Source organism: Anastrepha ludens, chromosome 5, assembly GCF_028408465.1.
Source record: "Anastrepha ludens isolate Willacy chromosome 5, idAnaLude1.1, whole genome shotgun sequence".
In the NCBI taxonomy this organism is placed as follows: domain Eukaryota; kingdom Metazoa; phylum Arthropoda; class Insecta; order Diptera; family Tephritidae; genus Anastrepha; species Anastrepha ludens.
The window spans coordinates 40,613,360-40,640,589 of record NC_071501.1 but is presented as its reverse complement, the minus strand read 5'-3'; the positions used below and the strand labels follow the sequence as shown (position 1 = coordinate 40,640,589).

Here is a 27,230-nt window from a genome sequence, read left to right as displayed (position 1 = left end):
GTAAAAAAAAAATAATACTTCGAGAATGTTTGTTTACCGCACAATGAATCCTTCTTCCGAAATGTCTGAAGCGACAGACAGAAAAAGAAGTGGTTGTCCTCGCGTGGTTCGAACCAGTACAGCCAGGGCCGTAGGGAGCATATCCGGGTCCCGGGGGAAAATTGCAAATGCGGGCCCTTTCCAATTATGTCTAATTCATATAAATACGTATAATGTTGAGTCCGGGCACCTCTGAAAACTCCGGGCCCGGAATTGACACATCCGCGATCGTACAACTCCGCACTGAAAAATATCTATTTCGGATTACGACAAACATGAAAGAATGTACATCATTTTGTACATCATTTCACAGCTTTCAGGATAGTGGCATCCGATATCGTACCAAGGAGCATACGCTTTTAACAAACTGTCATCCATTCATAAAATTACATTCGAGTGCGTGCGAAAGTTGACAAATTTAAAAGTTCGATACTAATAAAAAATTAGTATATATTTCTTTTGACGCTTACAACCTTTTTAGATGTTTGGCCGAGCTTCTCCTCATACACGCTCGAACCCATTCGGCCACAGCGGCCGAGTTAAGATTATGCAAAATAACTGAAATGATTGTAAATAAAAGAAAATTGTTCATAAAAGTAATTATAATAATAATAAATGAACCCGAAGCAAAAGTAGTGGCGGAACGGTCGATATTATTTCACAGGGCAAATTTTCTCTTTGGGCAAAGGAAATAATAAATGGTTCATACATTTTATGAAATAAATTATGAAATGCTAACTTTGTGGGCAGTAATGCCAATGGATTACTACGATGCCTCAGCTGCCTCCTAACAATTGTTTCAGATACTTCGCTATCACTTGATAGAAAAACAAAGTCTAGTGTTTTAAATTACTCACACACCAACCCATTCGGCTAAGGTGGCCGCCATGGCCCTTTACTTAGCTGATAAAAAAAGGGTTATCCCCGCAGAAGGGCTATTCCTTAGCAAACTTTTTTTGTCGTCATATTAAATTGCATAACTGTTTCGCCTATGTTATGTTACTATCTCATGCATTCCTAAATCATTTTATTTATATTATTTTTGGTGTCATTTATATTTTTTATTGGTGTCATTTTAAGCAAAAAATTACACTCTTTTGCTGCCGTACATGTGGTTATTCCAACTATGTACATATCTTATTTCATATATATATATCATATAGCATTTATATGTATTTCAAGTGATCAAACTATAATTTAGTTAAGTAATTTAATGTTCTATCTATGAATGTTTTTTTTTTTTTTTTGTTACTAACGATACATCATCACATCTGTGCTCTGATACATGCACATATAAGCATCGCAAAACAGCCGCTTCGCATGCTCCGGCAACATTTTGTCATTTGTTGAAGTCTCATTAACTGCGCGGGCACCCTCTTCCGACAGCCACAGTGGTAAATCAGGCACTGTTATCATTTCGGGTATATTATAGCCATTTTTCTCACCTGAAATTATATTTGATGCACAAGGATAAAAAGTACACCTGTATTTTAAAAACGTACCTTTCCGATCAGCCATCGAATCAAAGAAACACCAGGGCGCATCTGGCCCTGAACCAGCCTTAACAAATGCCACATAATGTGAAGTCTCTATACAAACCACTGCAAATAACTCCATATACAGACGTGGTACATTCATGTGCTCTGCCATTATACGAAAGTCTTGCGGCACAGACAATTTTTTGGGATTATGATTTGTTCTAAATAAAGTAAAGCAATTAAAAATGCAAAAAATTTCAAGTTTTTATGTATGTTGATATTTACAATAAATAACACTACATACCTTCTTGCGTGCAAGTGTACGGTATCTCGGCATTTAAGACAAAATGCTGTACTCTCAAGTCCAACGCCGCTTTGTAGGACACCATAGCAATCGCGGCACTCATATTCGGCTAGCTTACCGCAAACAGAACATTGGCGGGGAGCTGGTAGATGGAAAGCAGTAAATAAGTATCGCATGCTTCAAAACTACTAATTTCCAAATAAGCAACTTTTAAATAATTATTAAAAATGTATTGCTAGACATACAATCCTCAATAATATCGGTGACATCCAATAGTTGGGACGGTAAAATCCGCGGATACATCTTGAAGTTTTTGCCAAAACGTGGCATTTGTATGATCAAACATGACGGCACTTCTTTTAATTTTATATCGGATGAATGAAAACTCTGTTCGAATAATTGCTGTACAGTCGGAAAGCACAAGCGTTCATCTTTTTCTACGAACAATTGATAAAAATACGCATCCTGGCCGGAACTTAACTATATTATATTAATAATACAGAGATTTTAATATAAATAGTTAAGTAGATGCATCTTTATTATTATTTTTACGCACCTTCAAAAATGGTTCCACGCGCATTATTTGCGCCAACAAACTATTTAGAAACTCCTCCGGATCTTTCTCTTCACTTGTTAGTCCACTAACCGAGCTCAGCTTGTCCAGCAATTGCCGTAGTTTCATAACGCGGTCAGCGCGTACAAAGACATTTTTGCGCAGCGGGTTAACGATCTCTTCACGCAATACCTTCTGCACCTCTGTATAGCTCGCAATATCCTGTTGTGAAAAAGATTATTTCATAAAATTATATGTAAGTATTATTTTTTGCTATGAAGTTTACATCAGCTTCAGGTGGGCGAAAAAGCAACGAATCAAATACTGATGTAAAGGTGAACATAGAAAATAATGTAGCGTCCAGATAGCACGAATTGTGATGGCCTTGTATGCCTTTAAATTTGCCACAATTTTCCTCCAACTCTTCTAAACTTTTGATCTCTGTAAGAAAAAAATAATGATAATTAAAAATATGGCATCTAACTAATTTACATTTGAACTAACTCAATGGTGCCACAGCCCCTGGAACCGAAGGGCATTCGACTTGGCCAAACATTTTTGAATCAGTCGGTATATTTGATGCAGCCTTGCCATCTGTCTCGATAAATCGTCTATCAGTGGAACAACGATCAGAAGGGACAAAAAGTGCGCGACCTTCGTGGCAGCGGAAAAATCTATTATATTTAAGAAGATTTATTATAAATAAAAATGTCTTTCTTTCATGACCAAAAATGCTATTTCACAAAGCGCATACATTGTAGTACATGTAAATATGTATGATAAGTATAGTATATATGTATAATATTTTAAATATTTCTAAATATTTTACTGGTTGAAAGTCATACCGCATGCCGTTATATGTGCCATTTGTTGTCGGCAGAGTGCGATCATCCTGATCCTCCTCCAATTCCACGCCCACCAATATTTGTTTACGGCCTTGTGCCATGCCAATCCAGCGTATTACACCGTACAAATTCTCTGACGCCTCCGGTATGGACACCTCTACCATAGAGCCCACACCCAATGCGGTGTCCGGTATATCCTGCAAAGGCGTATATTTGATCAGATCCATTTCTGTCGGCGCATCAATATCAACCAAATTATCATAAACAGGCGAATCCCGAGAATTGGCATATTCTACACAATAGAAAGGATAAAAAATGGAAGTCGCAGATTTTAGAATTATACAAATTGTATGTATACGTTTCTCTACTTATGCAGGAAGTTATAAATAATCAGTGTGATTAAAAATCAAATACAAAAAATGTGTTCGATAACCTGGTGAGACATTCGGGGAAAAGTGGCCTGGCCCACTTGGTCCGGACGCGAACAGTTCCAAGACTGTTAGTGGTATATTATTGTAAAGTGAAGTGTCACTAGGAGTTAACGAGCTCGTGCTTTGAGTTTCCATGTTCAGACATATGATTTTACAAATTTTATTTACACTACTAAAAAACACCGCAATGTAAACACTTGCAACTACAAATAGAACTAATGCTGCTGAATGTTGGTACAATATTAGGTTGGATATAAATACATGCGAGTATGTCAGAGCGGGCAAAGATGTGTGTTTCGAAATGGTATTCGGATATTATGGCAAATTTCGGTTCCGTTTTTTTTCAACTTGCATACATAAATAGAACGCAGTAGATAAAATGAAAAAAAATAAAATTGAAATCAAAAGAAGTAAAATATAATAAAATGAAGTAAAATAAAGCAAAATAAAATAAAACAGTAAAATATAATATAATATTGTGAAAAATTAATTAAAATGAAATAAAATAAATTAAAATGGAATATAAAATAAAATAAAATTGAATTAAATAAAAAAAAATATTTAAAATAAAGGAAGATAAAAATAAATGAAATAAAATAAAATGAAAGGAAATGAAATTACACAAAATGGAATAAAACAAAAAAAATTAATTAAAATAAAGGGAAATAAAATAAAATGAAAGATTTTTAAGTAAAATAAAATTAAAAATTCTAAATACAATGAAATATAAAAATTTTACAAAAATGAAACAAAATGAAATAATATAAAATAAAATAAAATCAAATAAAATAAAGTAAATTAAAATGAAATAATAGGAAATAAAATAAAACGGAATAAAATAAAATTAAGGGAAATAAACTAAAATGAAACAAAGTAAAATAAAAAGAAGTAAAATAAAAGAAAATAAACGAAATAAAATAAAATAAAGGGAAATAAAATAAAATGAAATTTAAGTAAAATAAAATTAAAAATTCTAAATAAAATAAAAAAATAATTGTATTTAAATAATGTTAATAAAATGAAATAAAATAAAATAAAGGGAAATGAAATAGAATACAATATATTAAAATAAAAATTATTAAAATTAAATTAAATTAAAATAAAATAAAGTAATTGAAGATAATATATATTATATATATATATATAATTGGCGCGTACACCCTTTTTGGGTATTTGGCCGAGCTCCGCCTCCTATTTGTGGTGTGCGTCTTGATGTTGTTCCACAAATGGAGGGACCTACAGTTTCAAGCCGACTCCGAACGGCAGATATTTTTATGAGGAGCTTTTTCATGGCAGAAATACACTCGGAGGTTTGCCATTGCCTGCCGAGGGGCGACCGCTAATTTTGGTGTTTTCACCGAGATTCGAACCGACGTTCTCTCTGTGAGTTCCGAATGGTAGTCACGCACAAGATTGAAGATAAAAGTAAATGAAATAAGACAAAACAAAATAAGGCAAAATAAAATAAAAAAGTCGTTCCCGACAGTCGGTTCTACATAACCGGAACGCCCCGGAACGCCCCGGATTTATATCCGGCCAAGGACTATCAATTCAGCAGCATTTCCCGTATTTGTATGGGGAATGTTTATGCTGCTATAACAACAACAAAAAAGTAAAATAATTTAAAATAAAATATGGTAAATTAAAAAATTTAAATAAAGCAAAATAAAATTAAATAAACCGACTACCGATAGACTTACTAGCTTACTTTGAGAGGAAAAAGTTGTGGGTACTAAAGAAAGAGGGAATGGAAGGAGTTAGCAAACCTGCAGCGCGCGAAACAAAGGACGAAACGATACGTCTATGGCAAGACCGCTGGAGAAACGAAACACACGCCAGGCTAATAAAAGATGTCACTACATAGTAAAACAGGAACCAAGTTGTTGTTGTTGTTGTTGTAGCAGCATAAACATTCCCCATACTTACATACGGGGAATGCTGCTGGAGTGACAGTCCTTGGCCGGATATAAATCCGGGTCTTTTCGGTAACATGTCGTGGAAACGCCTAGGTGTTTCTGGAAATACCCGAGCTTCGAAAGCATTTGGGTTGTATAAAAATTATTTTCAAGTATACTTTGAACATAAGGAACCAAGTCAATGAAGTCGGCGATGTTAATTTTTATACAACCCAAATGCTTTCGAGGCTCGGGTATTTCCAGAAACACCTGTTCAAAATAGGAAAATGCGAACACCCCACATGCATACTCCGGGTGAAAAAGCAGGACCTGAAGGCAGGTACACAAGCATCGACCTTGTAATGAGGAAGATGAAACGCCACTCTGAAGTAATGCGAAAGCGGTTCCAGAGTGGACGACGGTTCCAAACGAGGGGGAGTGTGTTAGTCTTCGTATATTCCATTGCTGCGGCGGCAGTTTTGATGGTGCATTAGGCATTTTAAACCTACTCATCCACAAAAAAAAAATTATAAAATAAAATAAAGCGGTCGCCGAATGGGTCGAATGGGTTTGTGCGTGACTACCACTTGGGCATGAAATAACAAATTATAGAAAATGTTTATTTCTAATAGCCGTCATCCATCGGCAGGCAATGCAAACATCCAAGTGTATTTCTACCATGAAAAATCTGCTCGTAAAAACCGTATGCTCGGTTGGGAGGCGGTGTAAAACTACAAGCCCCTCAATTTGTGAAGGACGCATTGATTGATTGGAAATAAAATTAATTCAAATTTAATTAAATAAAATAGAAAAAAAATAGAAGAATAGGTGGCACACATACGTACGTATTTGCAAGATTATTGAAAATATGCCACACACTCGCTTAAAAATGTGTATTGCATCTTCGAAACTATAATAAAACTACATCACTAACCATTCGAATTGGTGTTATAAATAGTCAGTGGTACCAACTGGTTCGCTCTAATTATACCAAAACATTTTCTCTTCATCTCCAAAGTATTTTTTCTTTTCTTAAAACTGCTAGAGACGATTTTGTTTTTGTAGAACTGAAATACGTTACACGGATCGGTAACCATTTTGATAGTAGAATGGGAAATATCCGTTTATCAGCTATAACTTTTGAAATGTCGGTGTTATAAAAAGTCATTTTTGTGCGCCTTGCTCATTTTTGTGGAAGTGTATCAGCTCCAGTCAACTAATTAGCAACCAGGTTAAGTATTACCCATTTTTATTACACTTTTTCACAATTTTTTGTTTATTTCCGGTTAGTTTGTGACATTTGTGAGGTTTGTTAATCATTTTGTGCTATTTAATTATTATTGAACATTAAATGTAAAATTAAAATTTGAACATTTGTTCACATTTTCAAAATTGTTTAAGAATATTTTCATTTTTATACATATTTGTTTCGACTATGAATTAATATTTACAAATAACCTTTTTTTATTTAAAATTGGAAAAGTAATAAATTACAATCAAAATGATTTTAAAGCATTAGCGGTAAGGCCATCAGCGTTACGTATTTTTTATTTGATAGAATAAACCTTTTCATTAAACACGGAAAATAACTTCATTCAAATGGCTTTCACGCTGGCTTTACAGTAGCCACTCTAGATCGTTGGCGCAACATTCATCCTTAACGGCGCTGCGCTGATTATTAGACTTTTTTTTGTTCCCACGACTGTCGGTTAACATTAACAGGAACGACCCGGATTTATATCCGGCCAAGGACTGACACTCCGGCAGCATCCCCGTCCATGTATGGGGAATATTTAAGGTGCTATAGCAACGACAACAACATTATTAGATTTTCGTTATTCGTTTTAAACATTTCTCATATTTGTTTAAGCAAAGAGCGACCAATTTTGCAAGTATCTAACCATAAAATAAATTTCTGATAACCTACGGACATTACTATATTTTAGCTGTCAAAATCGATACTACATAATCCACATTCCCATGGCAGCCGGTTCTACGTTACCGGAATGACTCGTGTTTTTCCAGACCAAGCGCTGCCGCCCCAGTAAACTAGGCCTGTCTAGTGAACCGTATCTCATAGTCAAATCAAATATGTATGTATGTATTATATTTTTATGTTTTTTAAACCGATTTTCAAACTTCACAGTTTTTTATTCACTAGATCTTCAGAATTGTATTTTGTTCTACTAATCCAAAATGTCAGAATTGTTGTTGTTGTTGTTGTTGTAGCAGCATAAACATTCCCCATACTTACATACGGGGAATGTCAGAATTGTATTTTGTTCTACTAATCCAAAATGTGTTTTTATCTTATAAACATTTTCCAAAAACAAAAATATTTAAACATAATTTTGGTGGTAGAATTAAGCTATCAGAAGAAAGAAAATGTTTACATACATAAATATATAGCAGCAAATACATACTATTTGATCCAATGGCATCGCCTGTTCCATCACCTCCGGTAAATCCTTCTGTGGCCACATTTGCTGTTGATTTCACGCCGCCAAAGTGTGTTAAGGGATTCGGTGATTTAATCCGCCCTCCTTTTGCTTGAATCGAATCTTGGCTTCCGCTACCGGTCGTTTGCTGTGATTTTATTAACTGCTTGTTATTTAGTATAGCAGCGGCATCTCCAGCAGTGGTTGGCCAATTGCCGCCTAACAATTCAGCCAAGTCAACTTCCTGCTGCATATTTTTATCTACCACAATTACATTAGACTCATTTTTAGTCGATTCCCGTATATCGGCAGGATCTATAATAATTATTTCGCGATCGTCCATGCTCATTAGGTTTAATGGATGGACTGTAGTGGCAGCAACACTAGCATCTTTATTACCACTGCCGCCACCGCTGCTTGCGGATGCCGAAGTGTGTCGATGCTTCAATATGCCTGTGGGCACCGGTACAGGTGCAGATGTTACTGTAGATCCACGTTGTCTTTCCAAGCTACGTTCGTAATTCTCAATAGATTTTTTGTAATCATCACTTTCCGCCGATATAATTGGTGTAGCGTTGTCCAACTCATCCGAGTGCTTCATTTTGCCACTCTCTCTATCCATTTCGTAGTCCTGACCAGTTTCAACTCTACGATTTACGGTTGTATTTAAACTCTCAACAGGTGGAGAGCTTGGTGTGTCGTAAAATTGTGAAGATGGATATTTCTTCTTTAGTTTTTTTGGCCTTCGCAATGAATTAGTGTTGCTCCCTCCACTCCCGCCGTTTGCACATGTGGATGGTACAATAGCAGTGCGAACTTTCGTAAACGTTTCACCTATAAAATCTTGCACAGAAAATTTCTTGTGCACTTCGCTTGTTGACTGTCTTAGATTATCGGCTGTTGTGAATATGGAAAGCGATGGATCAGAACTCATGTATTCAATCGAGAAAGGAATGTTTTCGGACTGCGGTGAGAAGCCGTTTTCCAAATGCTAAAAAGAATTTTTACTGTTTTATACGATTTATGTTTCACTTAAAAAAGTCTGATATATATTTAAATTTTAAGTGAATTACTTATTCATTTGATTTAATTCATAACTTAAGAAACAAATGCATGTATATAACTATATATTATTCATATTTCATTATATAATTTTAATTATACTATATAACGTATTATATAGTATCTGTAGTAGGTATAATCGTAATAAGTAAATGATAAAGGTCGACGTTTGAAATTATAGCCCAAACATACCACCCACAGCAGAAGAAGATATCATTTTTCTTATTATTAACCTGTAACACTTTGTCACTAGTGAGTATACCATCTCTAACAATTTAAATATTTCATACCAGCAACTCCAGACCGAAGAAATAGCCCACAGGATGTATTTCACTAACAGGCCCAATGTAACGTATGATGCAGTCATAAAACGTCGATTCTTTGCCAAACGGGCCGCCAGAAACTCGCACAAGATCGTTGACTTTCAGATAAACTATCCATTTACAATGATCTTCTTTCTTTACCAACCACAATCGCCGTTCTGGTTCTTCAATGCTAATCACATATGGCCACAACGCTTCACTCACTTTCAGTAAATTTGCTTGGGGACATTCATAGAGATTTTCATAAATCGGTTCCTGACGTACGAGGTCAAGTATTTGCACTGTGCTCATATTTTTTGTTCCTACTACTTCCACAGGAGTTTGACTCTGAAACATTTTTATGAGCGTTCCACCCACCATGGTCAATGTTTGCGCTTCAGAAGAACGATCACTTGGCACTTCGGCGGTGGCATGCATGCGCAATTCGGTTGTGCGCGTCAGTATTGCATATTTGGAGTACGTCTGTGTCTTTAGATCCATTTCAGCGAATTTAGTATGTTCGTGGTAATGTCTTAGCTTTTTTGTGTCTATAAGTTTTGCATAATTTCAATAAGTTAACTGGAGTACAACTAAAATTGAGACAAATTTTTACAAATCAAAAGAAATGAAAAGGAGAAAAGAAATGTGTTGAAATTGAGGAAATAGTGGTACTTGCAAATAAGAAAGTGCAACGAGAAGTGTGTGTTGGAGGTTTATATTATGAATGCGGGGAATCACATATATATTAAATTTTAAGCATTTAAATATTGAGCGTTTATTTATACGTGACACACAATTACTTACTTGGCTGTTTTCCACTCTTGTAGTAATTTTATTTCCCAAATGGTTTTAGCGTATTCCCATCATATCACTTTTAGTCACTTTAATAGTTCTATTTACCTTATCATAGCGTCAAAATAATAAAACCAGAAAATTCACGTCATTGATGAGTAAGGCCAAAAAACAGCTGTTTCTATACAAAGGCGCACTCACGATTTTGTAAACAAGAGAAGTCAAAATTGTATTTGTATTAAAAAGTAACACGACGACCACACGCATACTACTCGTAATATACAAATGTAATTTCTTTCAGACAAAAATATACGATATCATAGGATTCAAGCATTTGAAGATTCATACCCGAATACTTTATATCATAGTAATTTTGCAATTGATGCAAAAACAATGCCGCATAGAATCTGGCCTTCTCTGACGAAATTCCCAGGAGATGACTACATGGGTTGAGCATCTGGAGAGAGTATAGGTATTTTCCAAGTGGAAGTCATGGTGAAAAGAATTGAGAAGGTGTGGCCAATAATAGGCCATTATAAGGCTCTCAGCGAATTCGACAGAACCAGCTGATAGGCTGGCGTAACCGGGTTCCGAAGGTGTTTGTTTAAGAAAAAACTAAGATCGTGTTAGTGATATATGAAAAAAATCAATATAATGTCGCCTGATTGTGTGTAATTACATGTCAAATGATTGTGCAGAATTCGGCAGCCAAACCACCCGTGATGGGGCAGCCGAAGTTCCCGTAATAATTTTATTTTTTACTGTAGTTATTGGCCAAATCTTGTAAATCTATCATCCTTGAGTGAAAGTAGCCTGATTTCTCAGTTGCAGCTGTTTAGGGTGAGAGCAGAAAATTATATGTGTGTTTTGTATACTAGGTAGGTGATTATAGATGATTTCTCGATTTAAAGACGTGGTGAGCACATAAATATTACATACTCATACACATAAAACTTCTTTTACTGGTGAATGGTTAACTATTGATATTTTTGACTATTTTATTTAAATGCTTTGGAATTTAATTTTGAAATTCATACATTGCAGACATTTTAAAATAAATCGCGTAAAAATTTAGCTTATTTAAAGTTTACAGTTTTTATTCAACTCTCAACAACTATATGTGAAAAACTACATCATTTTTAAGTCCACCATAAGCACGTCTACAGGTAAAATCCGCCAAGCAGTCGACTAATGAATGTCTAATTGTAGCTGAGAACATCGAGATATCTATGTTGAAGGTTGTTCAGCAACACTTTGCGCTACAGCAGGAATATTCTCAACAGAATGTCCAGTTATTTGCTTTACTAGTCCTCTTTCTTACTTCGGCAGAAGCAGGTTCTTAAAAAATTTTCTCCAACCTTTGAATTGTCGTCTCATTCGGACTATTATTTCCTCCATAAAAATTCACAAATTTTGATATACAATATATTATTCCTAATAATTTACTGTTTTCATAATAGGTTTCAATAATTTTAAAGTGTGGTTCTGTCGTGTAAAATTGTGTCAAAAATGACATAAAAAAGGTACCATCTGGGAATTGTTTACTGCTGTTCTCTACGCCTCATTTTTGAAAGACGGATTTTTATAAAGTGTTTTTATAAAACGGATTTTATTTTATATTCAATTATCCAAAGTGAAGCTAGAACTCAAAAGTTTGTTTTTTTAGAAGGCAGATTTTTATTAAATGTTTAATAATTTTATGACGCTGAAGGACTGGATTTAATTTTTATATCATTCGTAATAATCGAATAGTAAATTTTATACTGTTACAACCAACATATACCATGTTTAGTTTTTGGTGGTATACCTTTTACTTGTTTCAAATTATCTAAAAATTAACGTTATAAACAAATCTATAATTGAAATGTATTTTGTAAGCGCGTGTGAGAGAATATAGAAGATGCGCGGTGCGTGAACCACTAACACGCTCGCAATCTTATATACCTTAAATCTGGTGTTGTGAGCATGTTTGATTGAAGATTTATTCTTCTTCACAATGGGTTTCCCTAATTTGGAACCCTCATGGTACAACACTGCGTGCGAAAGATGCAAACGAATATGGTGGAAAACGAATAGCCGAGGCAAAGTATGTTGAAAAAATGAGCCCGAACCTGCCAACTGGTGGTGACGAATTTCGCTTGACGTTTTTCCAATATACATAATTGTGCGTATACACACGTATAGTAGCGCACTACGTCGCATAATTTTTGTGAAATTTACGCTCGTTTAACAACCGCACCGGAACAAGCGCGTCTATGGCAGAGGCGGTAAGTGGCACACAGTCCACCACCGGTCCTATTGGTGGAAACAATGGTGCAGTTCCGGCTGCTAATAACGCGACCGCGGCTTCGGTCCCTAGCAATGCCAGTAGTAGTGCAGTATCGTCTACTACGAATGCAACCTCGAATCCTAATGCGGAGATCATACGCGGACAACTGTTCGAAGTGGGACCACGCTACAGGGACTTGACTTACATCGGCGAAGGTGCCTATGGTATGGTGGTGTAAGTATTAAAAGCGTGTAACATCTGCCTTTCATTGTACTAATCTCATACTCGAGATCCCTGCAAAGGCACAGGGTGTGGCTAATGCACAGGCAAAAAAAATTGCACATTTTTAATCGAGCTCAACAGGCCCAATCTATCATAGCCTTTATATACATGGACTCGTTCTTTATGATTACTTTTTTGGTTATAACATTATATTGTGTTATCATTGTAGATCGGCACTGGATACATTAACAAATACAAAAGTTGCTATAAAAAAAATTTCGCCGTTCGAACATCAAACTTATTGTCAGCGCACGTTGAGGGAAATCAGAATTTTAACCCGCTTTAAACATGAAAATGTGAGTAAGCAACCGATGTTCACTTTTTTCCTCAACAATGGCACTCCCTACTGCTTTATTTGCAAAGTGATTACTAATCATTCGCTTCTGTTTTGTTTTTCATTCCTCATTTTAGATAATTGATATTCGAGATATATTGCGAGTAGATAGCATAGAACAGATGAGGGATGTATATATTGTACAGTGTTTAATGGAGACTGATCTTTACAAACTACTTAAAACACAGGTACGCCTACCCAACCATATGTCCTTTAACTTAATTTTACGGTTAATTTTTCTTTCATTTTGCAGAGGCTTAGCAATGATCACATTTGTTATTTCCTTTACCAAATATTGCGTGGTTTGAAATACATTCACTCGGCGAATGTATTACATCGAGATTTGAAGCCAAGCAATCTCTTGCTGAATACCACTTGTGATCTTAAGGTAAGTTAACTGATTAAAGTGGAAAAAATAATTAGGTATTTTTAATAGTAGCTATGTTCTGGTCGTGAATTAAGTGCTTTCATAAAGTTTTGAGTCGAGAAAAGTGAAATCTTAGGCCCAACAAATCAGATACAAAATAAATAGTGCATTATTTTAACATTGCTTATAAAATTTAGAAAAAATAGAATATTAGAATGATGCGAATATTTTTTGCACAAAAAATGAACTTGCTACGTTTGGTTTTAAATATCCAGACATACTCGTCTCGGGAACTTATTCAATGAGAAGAACCATCTCGCTATATACAAAGTAAACTACGTCGCACCAGCAGGGAAGGTACTAGCGAAGACCTACTACATATGTTAAAAGGGTGCTCTCCGCGCCGACCATGTCAGGAGGCATATCTGGAGGGGATGGAAAACAAATAGCTTCTTCATAATATCATCATATTAGCAACTTAATAGCATGGAGGTAGTGGTTGCGTACATAAATTTTCTTTCCAGACAATTACTGTTAAGATGCCAAAGAACGAACCACAGCGACTTCGACCTGAGATACACAAAAAAAAGACCACAGTTAATTGAAGATAGAAATCGAGCAGTTCCTCCAAAATCCGCTTATCGGCGAGGCATATCTGGAGGGAATGAAAAACATAAATAGCGAGTAAAAGCAACACTTGCTGAATAATGCATTGTCGGCTACCCATTGCCGACGATAAAAAAGAAGTACCGCGATATACGCGTCTACTCTATATCAACAAGAATTCGGTTGGTGCAGTGAGCTCATATCCTACAGAGCTAAGATATCCGCCCAGCATTCAGAAACAGATACAACGGCTCACTTTTGCGCATGTCCTACTTTTTCTACTCATTTGATAGAAAAGGGCCTTTAAATCCAATCAACGGGCACTTTGTCGCGCATTTTATTGAAGGCCAGATGTGAAAGACGAATAAACAGTTGACTTGCCGAAGACAAGTAGTAGAATTATACAACAAATATGACCTAAGAAAAGTCTAAGGGAATTATACTGAAATTCGCTAGGAATATATATTTTTAAAGCATATAAAATAACACAGATAAAACTATTTGAACCGACTTAACATCGTTCAAATGATTTATGTAACCTATGTGACACGAATTATTAAAGTAAATTGAGAATCACTTTATGGCTTGTTATTCTCTACCCTTCTTCCAATAGTAATTACGAGCACACACAAGCTTTGATATTCGACTGATCTTAAAACAATTGTAAACGGCACAAACGGCTTTGACAATATTTTTAAGCTTATATTCCACCATTTGTTAAGCAAAGATTCAGATAATTTTAATAATTGAAATGTGAAACATTCAGATAGGCGATATTAAAGATCTTTGTTCTTATTATTTCAGATTTGCGATTTTGGTTTGGCTCGTGTAGCTGATCCGGATCACGATCATACCGGCTTTTTGACGGAATATGTTGCTACGCGATGGTATCGAGCTCCCGAGATAATGCTAAACTCGAAGGGCTATACAAAATCGATCGATATTTGGTCGGTCGGTTGCATCCTGGCCGAAATGCTAAGCAATCGCCCCATATTTCCAGGCAAGCACTACCTGGATCAATTGAATCATATTTTAGGCGTATTAGGATCACCATCGAGAGAAGATTTGGAGTGCATTATAAATGAAAAGGTAAAAACATTTAGAAAGTCCAACTTTTCAACATTTTATTTGACTAAAACACGAGTTTACAAAAGATGTCATATAGTACTTTTTCACCTTATGATCATATTTGTGTATTTTTTCAAGCTTTGGCTTTAAATTACTGAATAAAATATGAATTTTTTATGAAATATATTAAATTTCCTATTTTTAGGCTCGTAATTACTTGGAATCGCTGCCATTTAAGCCAAAGGTACCTTGGTCTCGACTGTTTCCAAATGCCGATCCACTAGCATTGGACTTATTAGGTAAAATGTTAACGTTTAATCCGCACAATCGAATACCCGTGGAACAGGCATTGGCCCATCCATACTTAGAGCAGTATTATGATCCTGGCGACGAGGTACGTCCCAAACATTAGCTACCTTAAAATCGTTCTTTGTAATAATAAAAATAATTTATTGCTTACGTAGCCTATTGCGGAGGTGCCTTTCAGCATCAGCATGGAGCTGGACGATCTTCCAAGGGAAAACTTGAAAAAAGAAATTTTTGATGAAACGCTTAAATTTAAAGAACGTCAACCAGATCAAGCGGTATAAATATTTATTAATGTGCATCGTTTTTATTGGCGCTTAATACACAGTGCATTTAAGTAAAAATACAAGCAAAATCATCAAACACAAATCTAAACAAAGCCATTTCACCAGTCATCCAGTCAGTCAGCTAGATTGGGCCAAATGGCACACAGGATGAACCGCGGTCAATCGTTTATGTCTAAATCATCATCAACTCTTACTGAGCCGTAATTCTTAATGCACTCAGTCAATCAATCAAACAAACATTCAAATTAACTAACTCAAGCACGTTGCCGTTAATTTTTGGCATACTTTTCATTGTGATTCTCGTTACAAATATTTAAATATTAAAATTGCACTCTTCATCTTCGTCGTCGTCGTCGTGGTCGTCATATATAATTATTTTCGAAGATAGATAAGATAAACCAAGTATTTTAAATGTTTTCCTGTGTTGTAAACATTGTTCTTACTTGCAACAACTAAACAATCTTACGAGCATTCACAAAAATGAGGAAAAAACATGCATAAGTAGATACAAAAGTACGTAAATTTTATATCAAAATTCCATTTACCATTTAAAAAGTTGTTTCTTTATTAGCAATTTCTATACATTAAAAACAGATATATAAGAAAAAAATTAAAATGAAACGTATCAATCAAACAGTCTTGTCTGCTTCATCGGTCGCTGTAGAAGGAATAGCAATACAATACAAAAATGAAACAATAAACTGTGAATAATATAAAATTAGCCAAAAAATTCAAAAAACCAACAAAAATTAAATAGCAAAATAGAAAGAATGAAGCAAATGAACGAAAAAGTAAGAAGATGAATACATTAAGTGGAAGTTTTTGTCGTGTAGTAGAATTTACGTATTACATTTTTTCGCTATTTGTGCACATATTTATATTTTAGCGTTTACAAAAAAAAAAAAAAAAACATATTGATGAAAATGAATAATAAAATTAAATTGAAAAAGGGCAATGTAACAAGCAAAATTTAAAAGCAAAAAGAAGTAAAGTCATAATAGTAATATAAAACAAAAGCATTAGAGCAATGTTAACTAAACTAAGGTGCAAACCAAAACGAGCGAAGGCATTAGAATGAAGTTTGCTTTTAGTTAGAAGTATGAATGCGGCCGCGAATGTCATGAACGTCACTTAATGCTAGTTATATTTTAGTTGGTGGAATAAAGACATAATTGTGTAACTTATATGCAATGATTTCTGAAATTAAATGTTTTTCTATTGTGAATTTAAACTGCAACCGAAGATATCGTGGAAGACGGCCCGTAACGCAAGACATATTTAGCTGTTAAATCAAATGTTGTGTATTTTTATCTTATGTTAACTCTGGCGTCAACTGTAGCCGAATTTATTTGTGCGTAGAGGGTGACATCTCTATTGCTGGCATCAAAGCTATAGTGCAAATATATTTCTAGTCGCAGTGTGGAGCATATCAAAAATTAGTTGATTTGAAATTGGTGTTTTGCTAGGATTCAATCCAGCAATCCAATTGAATTTACTTTATTTACCATAAAAACCGGTACTCTTTCTATAAACTTTTGTATGCGTGAAAACTGTTTTGGCGTTTATATGTACCTACATTAGAATTTTTGTTTAAAAGTGGCGCTTTGCTTTTTGAAATTTTCTTGCTCTAAGTCTCATTTAAATTATGAAGTGCTGCTCGACCGTTTTTGTTGTAACAGCCTATAAAATACCTCAGTAAGTGCTTTATTTTGGAGGAAGTAGCTGCAATAACGACAGTGGTTGTCCATCACACAGCAGCTGACTTCAGTGCAGTGAGAGAGACCATTGCTGGATATAAATTCGTGTCGTTTCGATAACATAAAATCGACTGTCATGGAAACGTGAAGAACTTTATCCGAGTGCAATGATGTTTAGGAAGACATTTTTATATTAAAAACTTTGCTATCATTTGGTGTTCTGTGTTCGAAGTCGGGCGAAACCCTGAATAGTAGTCACGCACAAACCTACTCGGCTACAGGGGCCATTCATGATAATCGCTGCATCCATCAGTATGCATAGAAAGCCCCCAGAGAGTGACGTTTTCTACATATCGCTCAACATATATTATTAGTTCAAGTTTGTATGTAATTATGTATGTAGTGGCTACATTTACAGCAAACAAAGAAATCCAATTAAAAGGTGTTTTTTCATTTTTCACGATTTTTTCATTCATTATTCTTCACTATGATTGTATTGTAATTGCCTTTTAGACGTGTATTATATACTTGAGAATACATATATACATACAAGGGTGCATGTTATTATTTTGTAAGAAGTTAATTAAAATTAAATTTGAAATTATTAATAACAAAAAAAAAAAAAACACAACAAAAAACACACAGATACAAACTGGCAAATGCATATATTTATCTCAGAATACATTGCGATTGCAAATGAAATGCTGTTTGTTCAAAGTACCTAATTGCTGTGTGCTCTCTGCAAACAATTGCTTCCACAATAATTGTCATAGTGCCACTCTAAAATATCACGTTTCGTCTGTGTGGGTGCGCCTGTGTTTGGCTGCAGTACATATTATATACATATATATCTATATATTCTTGTATATGAAATCAAATATGAGCCACTTTAACGTTATTTACGTATATAATTACTTTAAAAAATTATATCATGTTTTAAGCATATAATGTATGTATGTACTATGTAACGCTGTAGCTCTTAGGCATTTAAATTAATACATTAAAAACTAAAAGTAAAATACAAAAAACATACATATAGACATTTGGTGAACGTAAACGCGTAGATTAACATTTGAGCATACCTAAAATACATATATGTATACATATAATATATGCATATATGTGTACATATTTTTTTTTGCTTTATTTTACATATGCCGTTTTACGTGTACACATCAGAAGTGCGGTATTGATTTTAAATTATCTACAACATTTTATTGTAATTGTCTGCTTACATTTTCTAGTTTTACATATTATAATAATTATTATTGATCTTAAACATTTACTATATATATTTTTCGTATTTAAGTTTTTAACTAATAATCATTAAAAAAAGAAAAACAGAAAAATGTTGAGCTTTTTTCGACTTACAATTGTTTGGGGGTACGACCACTCTAGAATTTTCAAAAAAAAACATTTTTTTTGCTTATTTTTTAAGTAAATATTGTTAGGAATGCCTTAAGGGAGGCAGCTCTTCCAGACAACGAGTTTTTCAATAATTTTTTGCGAAAAACTGAGTGCATTTATTATCTTAAAATAAATTACATACATATTAATAGCAAAAAAATGGTGCCACTAGAGCCACTCCACGTGGCCACTTTAATCTGCGCCGTGGAATGTACAAGATTACAAGAGGTAATCAACTAGACAAAATTTTTTCATTAAAATAAGTTATTCTGCTTTGTACTTACATATTTATTGATCAAGACAATATTTTAAGTGATAATTAATATAAAACTTGAGGTACATGTTAAGGGGAAACACCACTGTGAACGCGTGAAAATTAAGTGATTTTCAAGATTTTTTTTATAAGTAGGGATGATTATTTGAGGATCCGACAAATTATAATTTATTTAACATATATTCAACTATACTGACACAAATTTTTATTAAAAAATATTGAAAATTGCAATTGTTATTAATATTAATGCAATGACGTAATAAAAAACTGATGCACCCTGTTGGCCACGATACAACGGCGAAAAATCATCTGAAAGCAAAAAACCAAAAAAATTCTTAATCTATACATCAATGACCCGATTTACACGAGGAGACATCTGGAAGGGAGACACTGGAAATTCTCTTTTGAAGTTTCATTCGCGTTCACACGGGCAAAAATGTTTCCGCGACATTTTGACATTTAACACTTTAGCATCGTCTGGTTCGGATGTATTCTAGCACGCGCTTACATGTAAAGCAGAGAGCGTTCGACAACAGTTTCTTAAATATATGAATGAAAAATGCAAACTGGTTAAATAATAAATAATTTGTTGTTTTTTTATTGAAATATATTTATAAATTCTTATACTTGAATAAAAAAAATTAAATTAAAAATACTTCATATGTAAATAATTAACTTAAAATTAACTAGAGTAACTAGAAATGCGAGGAAAATTAGAATTCAACATAAACATGCCCCATAATATATTTTAAATTATACCTACTTTACTAGCAAAAATAATCGTGCATTTCCCAAGCAGTGTTCGGATGTTTGTCATCTTTGTTATCTTCCGTTTGCTTGAAAACCAACACGTAACTCAGAACCTTCTCCCACAAAAGAAAAAAACGAATGAAGCAACTGTCAAAAATTGGAAAGATTGGAAATACGAATAAGAAGAGCAAAGCGTGTCGCCGAGTACGGGAGACAAAATCCCTTCTCTCTTCCCCGACCGTCCTTCGCCACCGAACAAAATGTTTCCCTTCCAGATGTCTCCTCGTGTAAATCGGGTCAATGGCTATCGTCGTACGTTGCCGGTTTTTTTTTAAATTATTTTTTTTTTTTTTGAGCAAATCGTGCAGGTTTGAAAAATGAGTTTGTGTTTTAACCCTTTTTTTGTTTTCGAAAGGCTTGAAAAAAGATTAGTTTTTGGAATTTTAAAAAACGGCTATGTACGGCTGTAGCCAATACATGTCCAAAAATTAAAAAAAAACAAATTTTAATCGGTTCATAAGCCTTCGAGAAATCGAGGCCACCGTGTTCAGAAAAGTTGTTTTGAGAAAAACGCGTTTAAAGTTCTCATTGGCCGTTGTAACTCACTACTTGCACTTATTGTATTGGGTATAACTTCGTCAATTCTCAAGATTTTAAGTTTTTTTTTTACATATTTTTAAGAAAATGCAAAAACAAAATCGTTTTTTTTTTTTTTGAAAAATCACAGTGGTGTTCCCCCTTAAAGAATATCCCTGTAAAATTTTAACTCGATATCTTGATTACTTTTTGAGTTATATTCGACCGCGCGGAAAAACGTATTTCGAGAAAAACGCCATTAAAGTCTCCGTTCTTACTCATCTTTCGTTCGACGCTCATCACTTCACTGTCCTTATAGGGACTTTTTAGACTTTCTATTAAGCTTTAAACATTGAGAAGATATTTTTTAGATTGTAAATGAATTTTTAAAGCAAAAAATTTGAAAGTCCTGGAGGAGCTGCCCCCTTAAATATTTGCGCTAAAAATATATTAATAATTAAAAAAATAAATACATAATTGGCGCGTACACTTCTGTTACGTGTTGATGTTTTTCCGCAAATGAATGGACCTACAGATTTTTATGAGGAGCTCTTTTTCATGGTTTCATGGAAATACCCTCGGAGGTGTGCCATTACTCACCGAGGGGCTACCGTTATTAGAAAAAATTTTAAACTGTTTTTAACTTTTAAACAATTTTATTTTTAAAACCCTAATAATTAAATAAGTTATTATTCTTCGAAAAAAACTCAGCAGGAGAGTGCAGAGAGCTTTTTATTTTTACCGCTTATCTCGAAACCACATTTTTCACAACGGCGGGAATGACAACACAAACAGCTGATGGATCTAAAAATGTAATCAAAATATTCGTTATTTTAATATAAAAAATATATTCTACACAAAAGATTTTTTCGTGACGGAAGATCATTGTACGGATCCATAAGTAAAAACATTCTAAGCTTGTTATCAAAAATGGGTGCCTGTCAAAAAATTTCCACATCTGAAATTACCTGATTCCAAAACGCTCTTTTATGTAACATACTTGCGTAAAAAATTATTAAATTTCATAGAAAATCGAATCAAAAAGTCTAAAAAATTACGTAAATACTCAGACAAACTTTTATTATAGCTGAGAAATATATGAAAAATATTTTTGGTTGTTGTAAATTTTCCAAATTCAAGATATTTTTTTATATTATTTTTAATGTTCCCATAAAAATCATAGTTTGGCATACGTTCAAGGAAAAAGGCTAAGCACTCACACTATCGCACACTTGAGCGCCTGTTAAAAAATGGGAGGAAGAAGAGTGTATTTACTTGTATTGTGTGCAATGCGTAGGATTTTTCTTTTGGCTAAAAAAAAAAGTTTCTGGCAAAAAAAAAAATTAGGGTAAAAAGTTTTGGCAAAAAAAACCATTTTTTTAAAAGTGGAAATTTTTTTAAAGTCGACATTTTTTTTAAGTGGAAAATGTTAATTTTAAAGTGAAAACAATTTTTTTAAGTGGAAACTTTTAATTTTAAGGTGAATGTTTTTTTTGTTTGTTTTCAAAAATCGCTACGTTACTCTGCAGATAATTTACCAAACTTAAAAACGTCTTCACATGCTTGTTAAAGATAAAAATTGGGGTACCTTTAACGCCCACCTCAAAAGAGTGTCCTGGAAAAACTGTCTCGTGCAGAGCCAATTAAATTGTTGCTTTTTTTGTAATAAATGTGCATATGTGTTTTGAAGTTCACTACTTTACGTTTAACTACTTAAATGTGAAACCTAAAAGTTTCTTAAAAAAAATATTTCTAATCTAATTGTCATGCCGTCAGGGTGGTCTTACCCCTTAAATGAAACTGTGTGAGGAAACAAACGGGAGAACTATAGAAAAATTACTATTTCCAAATCGAATACCCGCGAAGATTAATTTGGAAATTATGTTTCAATTTGACCACATAATAAAATGTAAAATGCAAGGAGAAATAGTAAATAATATAAGGGGTAATAAAATACCGCTTGAGGTTTAGCACGTCGGATAATGAGTATTTTTGACGATTAAATTAAAAGTAAAATGAATTCAAATGCATAATAATGTATTTTTTTGTCTCCAATAAACAGAAAAAAAAAACAAAAACAAATATCTGCTGGTTTATTTCATTCATGTGATACAGAAATAGTAGAACCTTTTAATATATGTAAAATCGAATAGGTATTAAATAAGCCATACGCCGATCTCTGATTAACGATCTTTTAATAGGAAGAGTTTGTTCGTAAATTAAAATATCTCAAAAAATGAAATATATCTCATGTCGCGGACAAATAAAGGTTACTATGCACCGCATCATCTATAAAAACTGGTTTTCCGACTTCCTCAACCGACATACAAACCCAAACCATAAAAGGGGATTTCAAGTTTTTGATTCGGAGCTTTTCATTTAACACCCGACCGATCATGCCTGATGACCATCCGATCCACAAATGTTATAATTGCTTTTGTCAATAAAGATTACGGTTTTCCAAAACACAAAATTTTTCATTTTCTAGGTGTTGGCGAAAATCCTAGGAGTAACTTTGACTGAGGCAGACATCGGGGATTCGGCAGCAGAGTTCTGCCCGCTCATTTTACACGTATTCTCACACTCATCAGATCACAAATAGAAAAAAGTTACTATTATGGGTAGCCTCGTTTCTGGCTTCAGCACAAAGAGAGTTCGAGTTTTTGATGAAAGTATGCATGCATCTGCTGAGCTTCGAACAGTAACTGATCAAAATGCAGGCATTTGAAGGCCAAATAGAATCAGATATCAGAATAGCCAAAGTAACACCGCTAACGCACTCAGAGCCTGAAAGATGAAAGTTAGCTCATTGTTAGTTGACGCTTAGATACCAGAGGTAAGCGCTGCACAGTGTAACGTCCCGATATAAGTTGTGGCCAAAATTATTAAGCGTGCTTCGAATTTGCTGAAACTTTGTATTTGCTTTATTTTCAGTTACGAAAGAAAATATGAAATATCCTAAAGGTGGCTTACAGCCACGCCTACCTCACATGAGGGCGGAAATACTAAATATCATTCGATTTTGATGAACTTTGATTTACGCACTTGTGTTTTCCACATAAACATATATTCGAAATGTGTTAATAGATTAGAATAATGAATGAGCCATTGAAATATTTATTCCATCTTCTTCGTAGAACTAAAGCCTAATAAATAAAAATAACATATAATATTATGTTGCAATGTTTACGAACTCGTCTGAGCATGTGGAAATAGCTGTGAGCTTCTGTTTGTAGAGCCTACAACTAGAACTTCTATCCAAACCGCACTTACCTCTACTACTTTTAATTGCAGCCACAACTCGAAAAGTTGGCGAATTTTCATAGAATCTTCCACTGAAATATTGAAACAATTATTGAATAGACTCCTTGAAGCGTTTACATTTTATTTAATTGTTAATATACAGTTTTTACAGTTAGTACATGAAGTTTCCAAAATATAATTTTTTTTAAATGCGTCGGAAAGTTTAAATGAAAGGTAGCGCATATGCGAAAAAAATTTGTTCTTAAAGTAATGATACTACAAATATATCAGACGCAAGAAGAAAATAAAAATAATGCAGTGATGTTAAACAGTCGTACCTTTCAGAAGCTATAACATTATATGATTTTTTTTATTTTTTAATACGAAAATTTTACATATACTTAACACTGCTTGCCAGGTGTATATGTGAAATATATTAGTTAATAAATTTTATTAAATTTGTTTTACTATATCTATTAGTTATTAAAGTGCAAATTATATTTTTCGAGTAGTGAATGTCAATTTTTTTACAATTTTTTCTGCTACCGACACACTGTGCGCCTCATTACACCAAAACGGAGACTCAGACGCACAGGAAATACCACACAAACGGCCGCGAATTAAATGCTGTGTAACATAAAGTGTGCCACTTTCGATATTTGATCATGTGTTCGACCCAAGTGTTACGTCGTGACTTCATCGACCAATTCCAGCCCGACATACGAAACTCGTCCGAAAATAAAATCGCAACAAGCAACTTTCTATTTGTTAAAGATTCAGGCACACCGAAAAATTCGCTCATTCTAAAGTGTTTTTTTTTTTTCTTAATTCGTAACAGTGACAGCCAACTCATGTGTGACACCACCTCAGTTTCGACAGTTCGTCCTTAAGTACCGAACGAGTTTCTGATGCTATACTAACAGAAATACGTCGTTTATCGCATCCAGGCGTACGTGCTACGTCTAAACTGATCAAGTCCAACTTTATGTGGCCAGACATTCGAAAAAACATCACAACCCTATTCTTATGAGTTGCTCTTCAGCATCGTGTGCTATATCGTCCTTCCACAAGATTTCACAGCTTTGATGACATCTAAATAAATACACATTCAAATATTTCTTTATCAATATTTGCGGCCTGAGCTTACCTTTGCCGGTGACATAGACCAGTTTATATGTTCCTTATTGCTCAATCCGCAGACTCGAAATTTTGTGAGCCAAAGTTTTTAGATGAGCGCGATATCTTCTCTTTTAGCGAGATGGAGAATGAGTGGGGCTGAAGCCGCCTTTTTGTGGGCATGTGACACCTTACATGTATTGCTGGTAGCCAATGGTAGGAAATCCTCCATAGTATTAGATAGCTCGGAGTATTGACTGTCGCATCGTCAAGAGTAACCTTCAAAAAGAGTTCGATGATCATCTCAGAGTAGGACGCTACCTCGTCATCCGGTTGGTTTTTTGTTGCAGCCGAAGCCGCCCTCGTTATTCTGAGGATTAGGTGCCCTTGTTGACTACATCTCGCCTATGCAGGTGGAGAGTCAAAGCTTGGAAGCCATAATTAATCCTCCATTTCTGCTTGGCAAGTGGGGTCAGTGATTCTTCATTGAGAATTATCACAGCTAGCCTTCGGTTGCCGTCGCTTTGGCCAATCTTCACTACTTTCCACCCGCTGGTGGGTAGTTCGGGGTTGCCCAGTTTAATTAACTCCAAAACTTCTTCGGGATCTATATGGAAGTCTGGAATCCAGGCTCTGGCCTTTGGCCGTTTAGGTATGTCTTCCCGAAGGACCACGTCGAGGCAGGCACCTGGCCAGAGCTGCCCTAAGCGATTAATGGCCAGAGTATACAGATCCGCAGACCGTTGATCCGCGCATCTTATCAATTTGATATGTGATTGATACCATCCCGCATCCGAGCAACTCGGTGGAGATCCTGGATTTTCATTCAATATATCCCTGTAGACCTTACATAGACCTATGTTTACCAGATCCCAGTTCGCTTGCGAGATCGCACCATCATATGAACTACGATCTATCACCGCCCTGATACAGCATTCTTTAACTGTTTTCGCGAAAGACCTCTTTGTGTCCCTGTTGGCTCCGTTGGTCATCTGGGTTGGTGCCACCTTTGATATTTTGGCTTTAATCGATACCCCTTCCTTAGACCGCTTGCTCTTTCGTTGTGCAAAGTCCATTTTGACCTTCTTCCGGTCCTCGGAGATGAAGGATTCAGCCCACGCTTTGGAGTCGGTTTGTTTCTCGGTCAGATCCTCTTTTTTGTCCTTCAATCTCTCCAGGATTCTGAAGGCTGACCTTTTGATACGGTAGTACCTCCTTGATGGCCTAATATGCTTCCGGGGGTAGCTACTGGCTGCGGTGATAGTAGTGTTAAAGGGACGAGCATCAGAAGCCGTTGGCTTAGCCATGTGGTTCAATTCTGCCAACGTCACCTTAAGTGCTACTACTTCCGAAGTTCCTTTGCCACTTGGAGTGGCATGAATGGCAAGGCCAGCTTGTCTTTTGACAGAGTTGCCCTTGTCTCCTGAGTACTTATTTACGAGAGAGGATATATTACCAGCACCAGATGTTAACGGAATATCATCACCAACTTGTCTTATGGCAGGGTCGGCATTCTTCATCTGGCGGTTGGCAAGAGACCTCATTCCCGTGGAGGCAATTCCTGAAAGGCAATTCCTTGGCTTAGCCACAGACTCTACACCGCCGGTACTTACCGTATTTCCCGCGGGAAGACATAACATTCCCGAGGGGCTAGGTCTTGATTTAGATGATTCTCGATTATCCGAGGCATGATTTTTTTTGTTCATTTTTGTATTCATGATCGTCTGCACTGCTCGACGTGGCGAGCGTGGCAGACCAAAATTTTTAAGGGGAAAGGGGAAACGTCGACCACGGAAGTCCCCTCTGCCGTGGCAAGGTCATTCTAGCTCCTGAGGTGACCCAGTTTCAGGAGCGCACCGTTATAATACAGCCGGATACCCCTGGCTGCAAACCATCCAATGGGCACGGCGACGCATAACACCCTGGATTAGGGGGGGAAAGGAAAGGATATGATAGGATCTCAAGGTAAGGAGAACAGGGGCTATCGTTGGTGCGGTACTCTCCAAATAGATGATTGAATGACCGCCACATGCGCCGTTCCGCGGATGGGTGGCCAATCAATCTCCATATGGAGCTTCCCTCTTTGTTCGTAGTAGATTAGATTCCCGAGGGGGATTTAACCACCACTTAAGCCTCATCCCCGCGGCAAGGAGACCAACATGATGAGGAGCATCACCTTAATAACCACAAGATCCGTTCGTACAAGGCTTAGGGACTCCCGAAGGCTCGACTACTTGACAAAAAACTCCTATTGCCTACAGTCGGGAAAGTAACCCCAAAACTAGGGACTAAAGGGAGTGATCCATACTGTGGTTTTGGTTTTTTAATTACATACTATTTTGATAGTGGCAGCTCTTCTCGGTTGGATATCTTGACAGAAAGTCAGTATCATATCTCCGTTGGACAAAATGAAGCTTTATGCTTGTACAACGTTGGCAAATGTTGCGAACTTGTTTCAAAGCCAATGTTGTGTAGATCAATGAGCGTATTTTGAAAAGAAGTAAAATTC

The 27,230-nt window shown here is 35.3% G+C and overlaps 3 protein-coding genes across 7 annotated transcripts; 1 reads left to right on the top strand and 2 right to left on the bottom strand.

The window, feature by feature from the left end:
• Positions 1-1,266: 1,266 nt before the first annotated feature.
• LOC128864461 (ubiquitin carboxyl-terminal hydrolase CYLD) lies at positions 1,267-19,329 on the bottom strand. 4 transcript variants are annotated; one of them, XM_054104132.1, is made up of 11 exons: positions 19,047-19,329; positions 9,336-9,937; positions 7,969-8,974; positions 3,220-3,511; positions 2,879-3,048; positions 2,661-2,815; positions 2,378-2,596; positions 2,067-2,301; positions 1,822-1,963; positions 1,542-1,738; positions 1,267-1,484 (listed from the first exon to the last, which is right to left on the bottom strand). In XM_054104132.1, exons 2-11 carry the CDS (start codon positions 9,846-9,848, stop codon positions 1,291-1,293), a joined length of 3,123 nt encoding a protein of 1,040 aa, XP_053960107.1. In that variant the 5' UTR covers positions 9,849-9,937; positions 19,047-19,329; the 3' UTR covers positions 1,267-1,290. The 4 variants fall into 4 exon arrangements, with proteins under 4 accessions (XP_053960107.1, XP_053960106.1, XP_053960108.1 ...); XM_054104131.1 differs by lacking the exon at positions 19,047-19,329 and adding an exon at positions 10,152-10,327; XM_054104133.1 differs by lacking the exon at positions 19,047-19,329 and adding an exon at positions 10,152-10,327 and having other exon boundaries at positions 9,336-9,895.
• LOC128864464 (mitogen-activated protein kinase ERK-A) lies at positions 12,246-17,949 on the top strand. Of its 2 annotated transcripts, XR_008454690.1 has the most exons (8): positions 12,246-12,642; positions 12,860-12,986; positions 13,102-13,212; positions 13,278-13,412; positions 14,802-15,086; positions 15,271-15,459; positions 15,530-16,171; positions 16,230-17,949. XR_008454690.1 is itself a non-coding variant. In XM_054104136.1 (7 exons), exons 1-7 carry the CDS (start codon positions 12,395-12,397, stop codon positions 15,653-15,655), a joined length of 1,221 nt encoding a protein of 406 aa, XP_053960111.1. In that variant the 5' UTR covers positions 12,246-12,394; the 3' UTR covers positions 15,656-17,949. The 2 variants fall into 2 exon arrangements, 1 of the variants encoding a protein (XP_053960111.1); XM_054104136.1 differs by having other exon boundaries at positions 15,530-17,949.
• A 4,393-nt stretch (positions 19,330-23,722) lies between the features above and the next one.
• On the bottom strand, positions 23,723-26,875 carry LOC128864462 (uncharacterized). Its single transcript, XM_054104135.1, has 2 exons — positions 24,753-26,875; positions 23,723-24,697 (listed from the first exon to the last, which is right to left on the bottom strand). The coding sequence occupies exon 1, from the start codon at positions 26,437-26,439 to the stop codon at positions 25,099-25,101; it is 1,341 nt and encodes a 446-aa protein (XP_053960110.1). The 5' UTR covers positions 26,440-26,875; the 3' UTR covers positions 23,723-24,697; positions 24,753-25,098.
• Positions 26,876-27,230: the final 355 nt, after the last annotated feature.

Coding starts and splice junctions, on each gene's coding strand:
- LOC128864462 (XM_054104135.1), bottom strand. CDS start 26,439: ATGAATACAAAAATGAACAAAAAAAATCATGCCTCGGATAATCGAGAA.
- LOC128864464 (XM_054104136.1), top strand. CDS start 12,395: ATGGCAGAGGCGGTAAGTGGCACACAGTCCACCACCGGTCCTATTGGT. Junction 13,213..13,277: donor ACAAACTACTTAAAACACAG/GTACGCCTACCC, acceptor TTCATTTTGCAG/AGGCTTAGCAATGATCACAT. Junction 15,460..15,529: donor ATTATGATCCTGGCGACGAG/GTACGTCCCAAA, acceptor TTGCTTACGTAG/CCTATTGCGGAGGTGCCTTT.
- LOC128864461 (XM_054104132.1), bottom strand. CDS start 9,848: ATGGATCTAAAGACACAGACGTACTCCAAATATGCAATACTGACGCGC. Junction 3,512..7,968: donor CGATGCCATTGGATCAAATA/GTATGTATTTGC, acceptor TCTATTGTGTAG/AATATGCCAATTCTCGGGAT. Junction 1,739..1,821: donor GTACACTTGCACGCAAGAAG/GTATGTAGTGTT, acceptor TACTTTATTTAG/AACAAATCATAATCCCAAAA.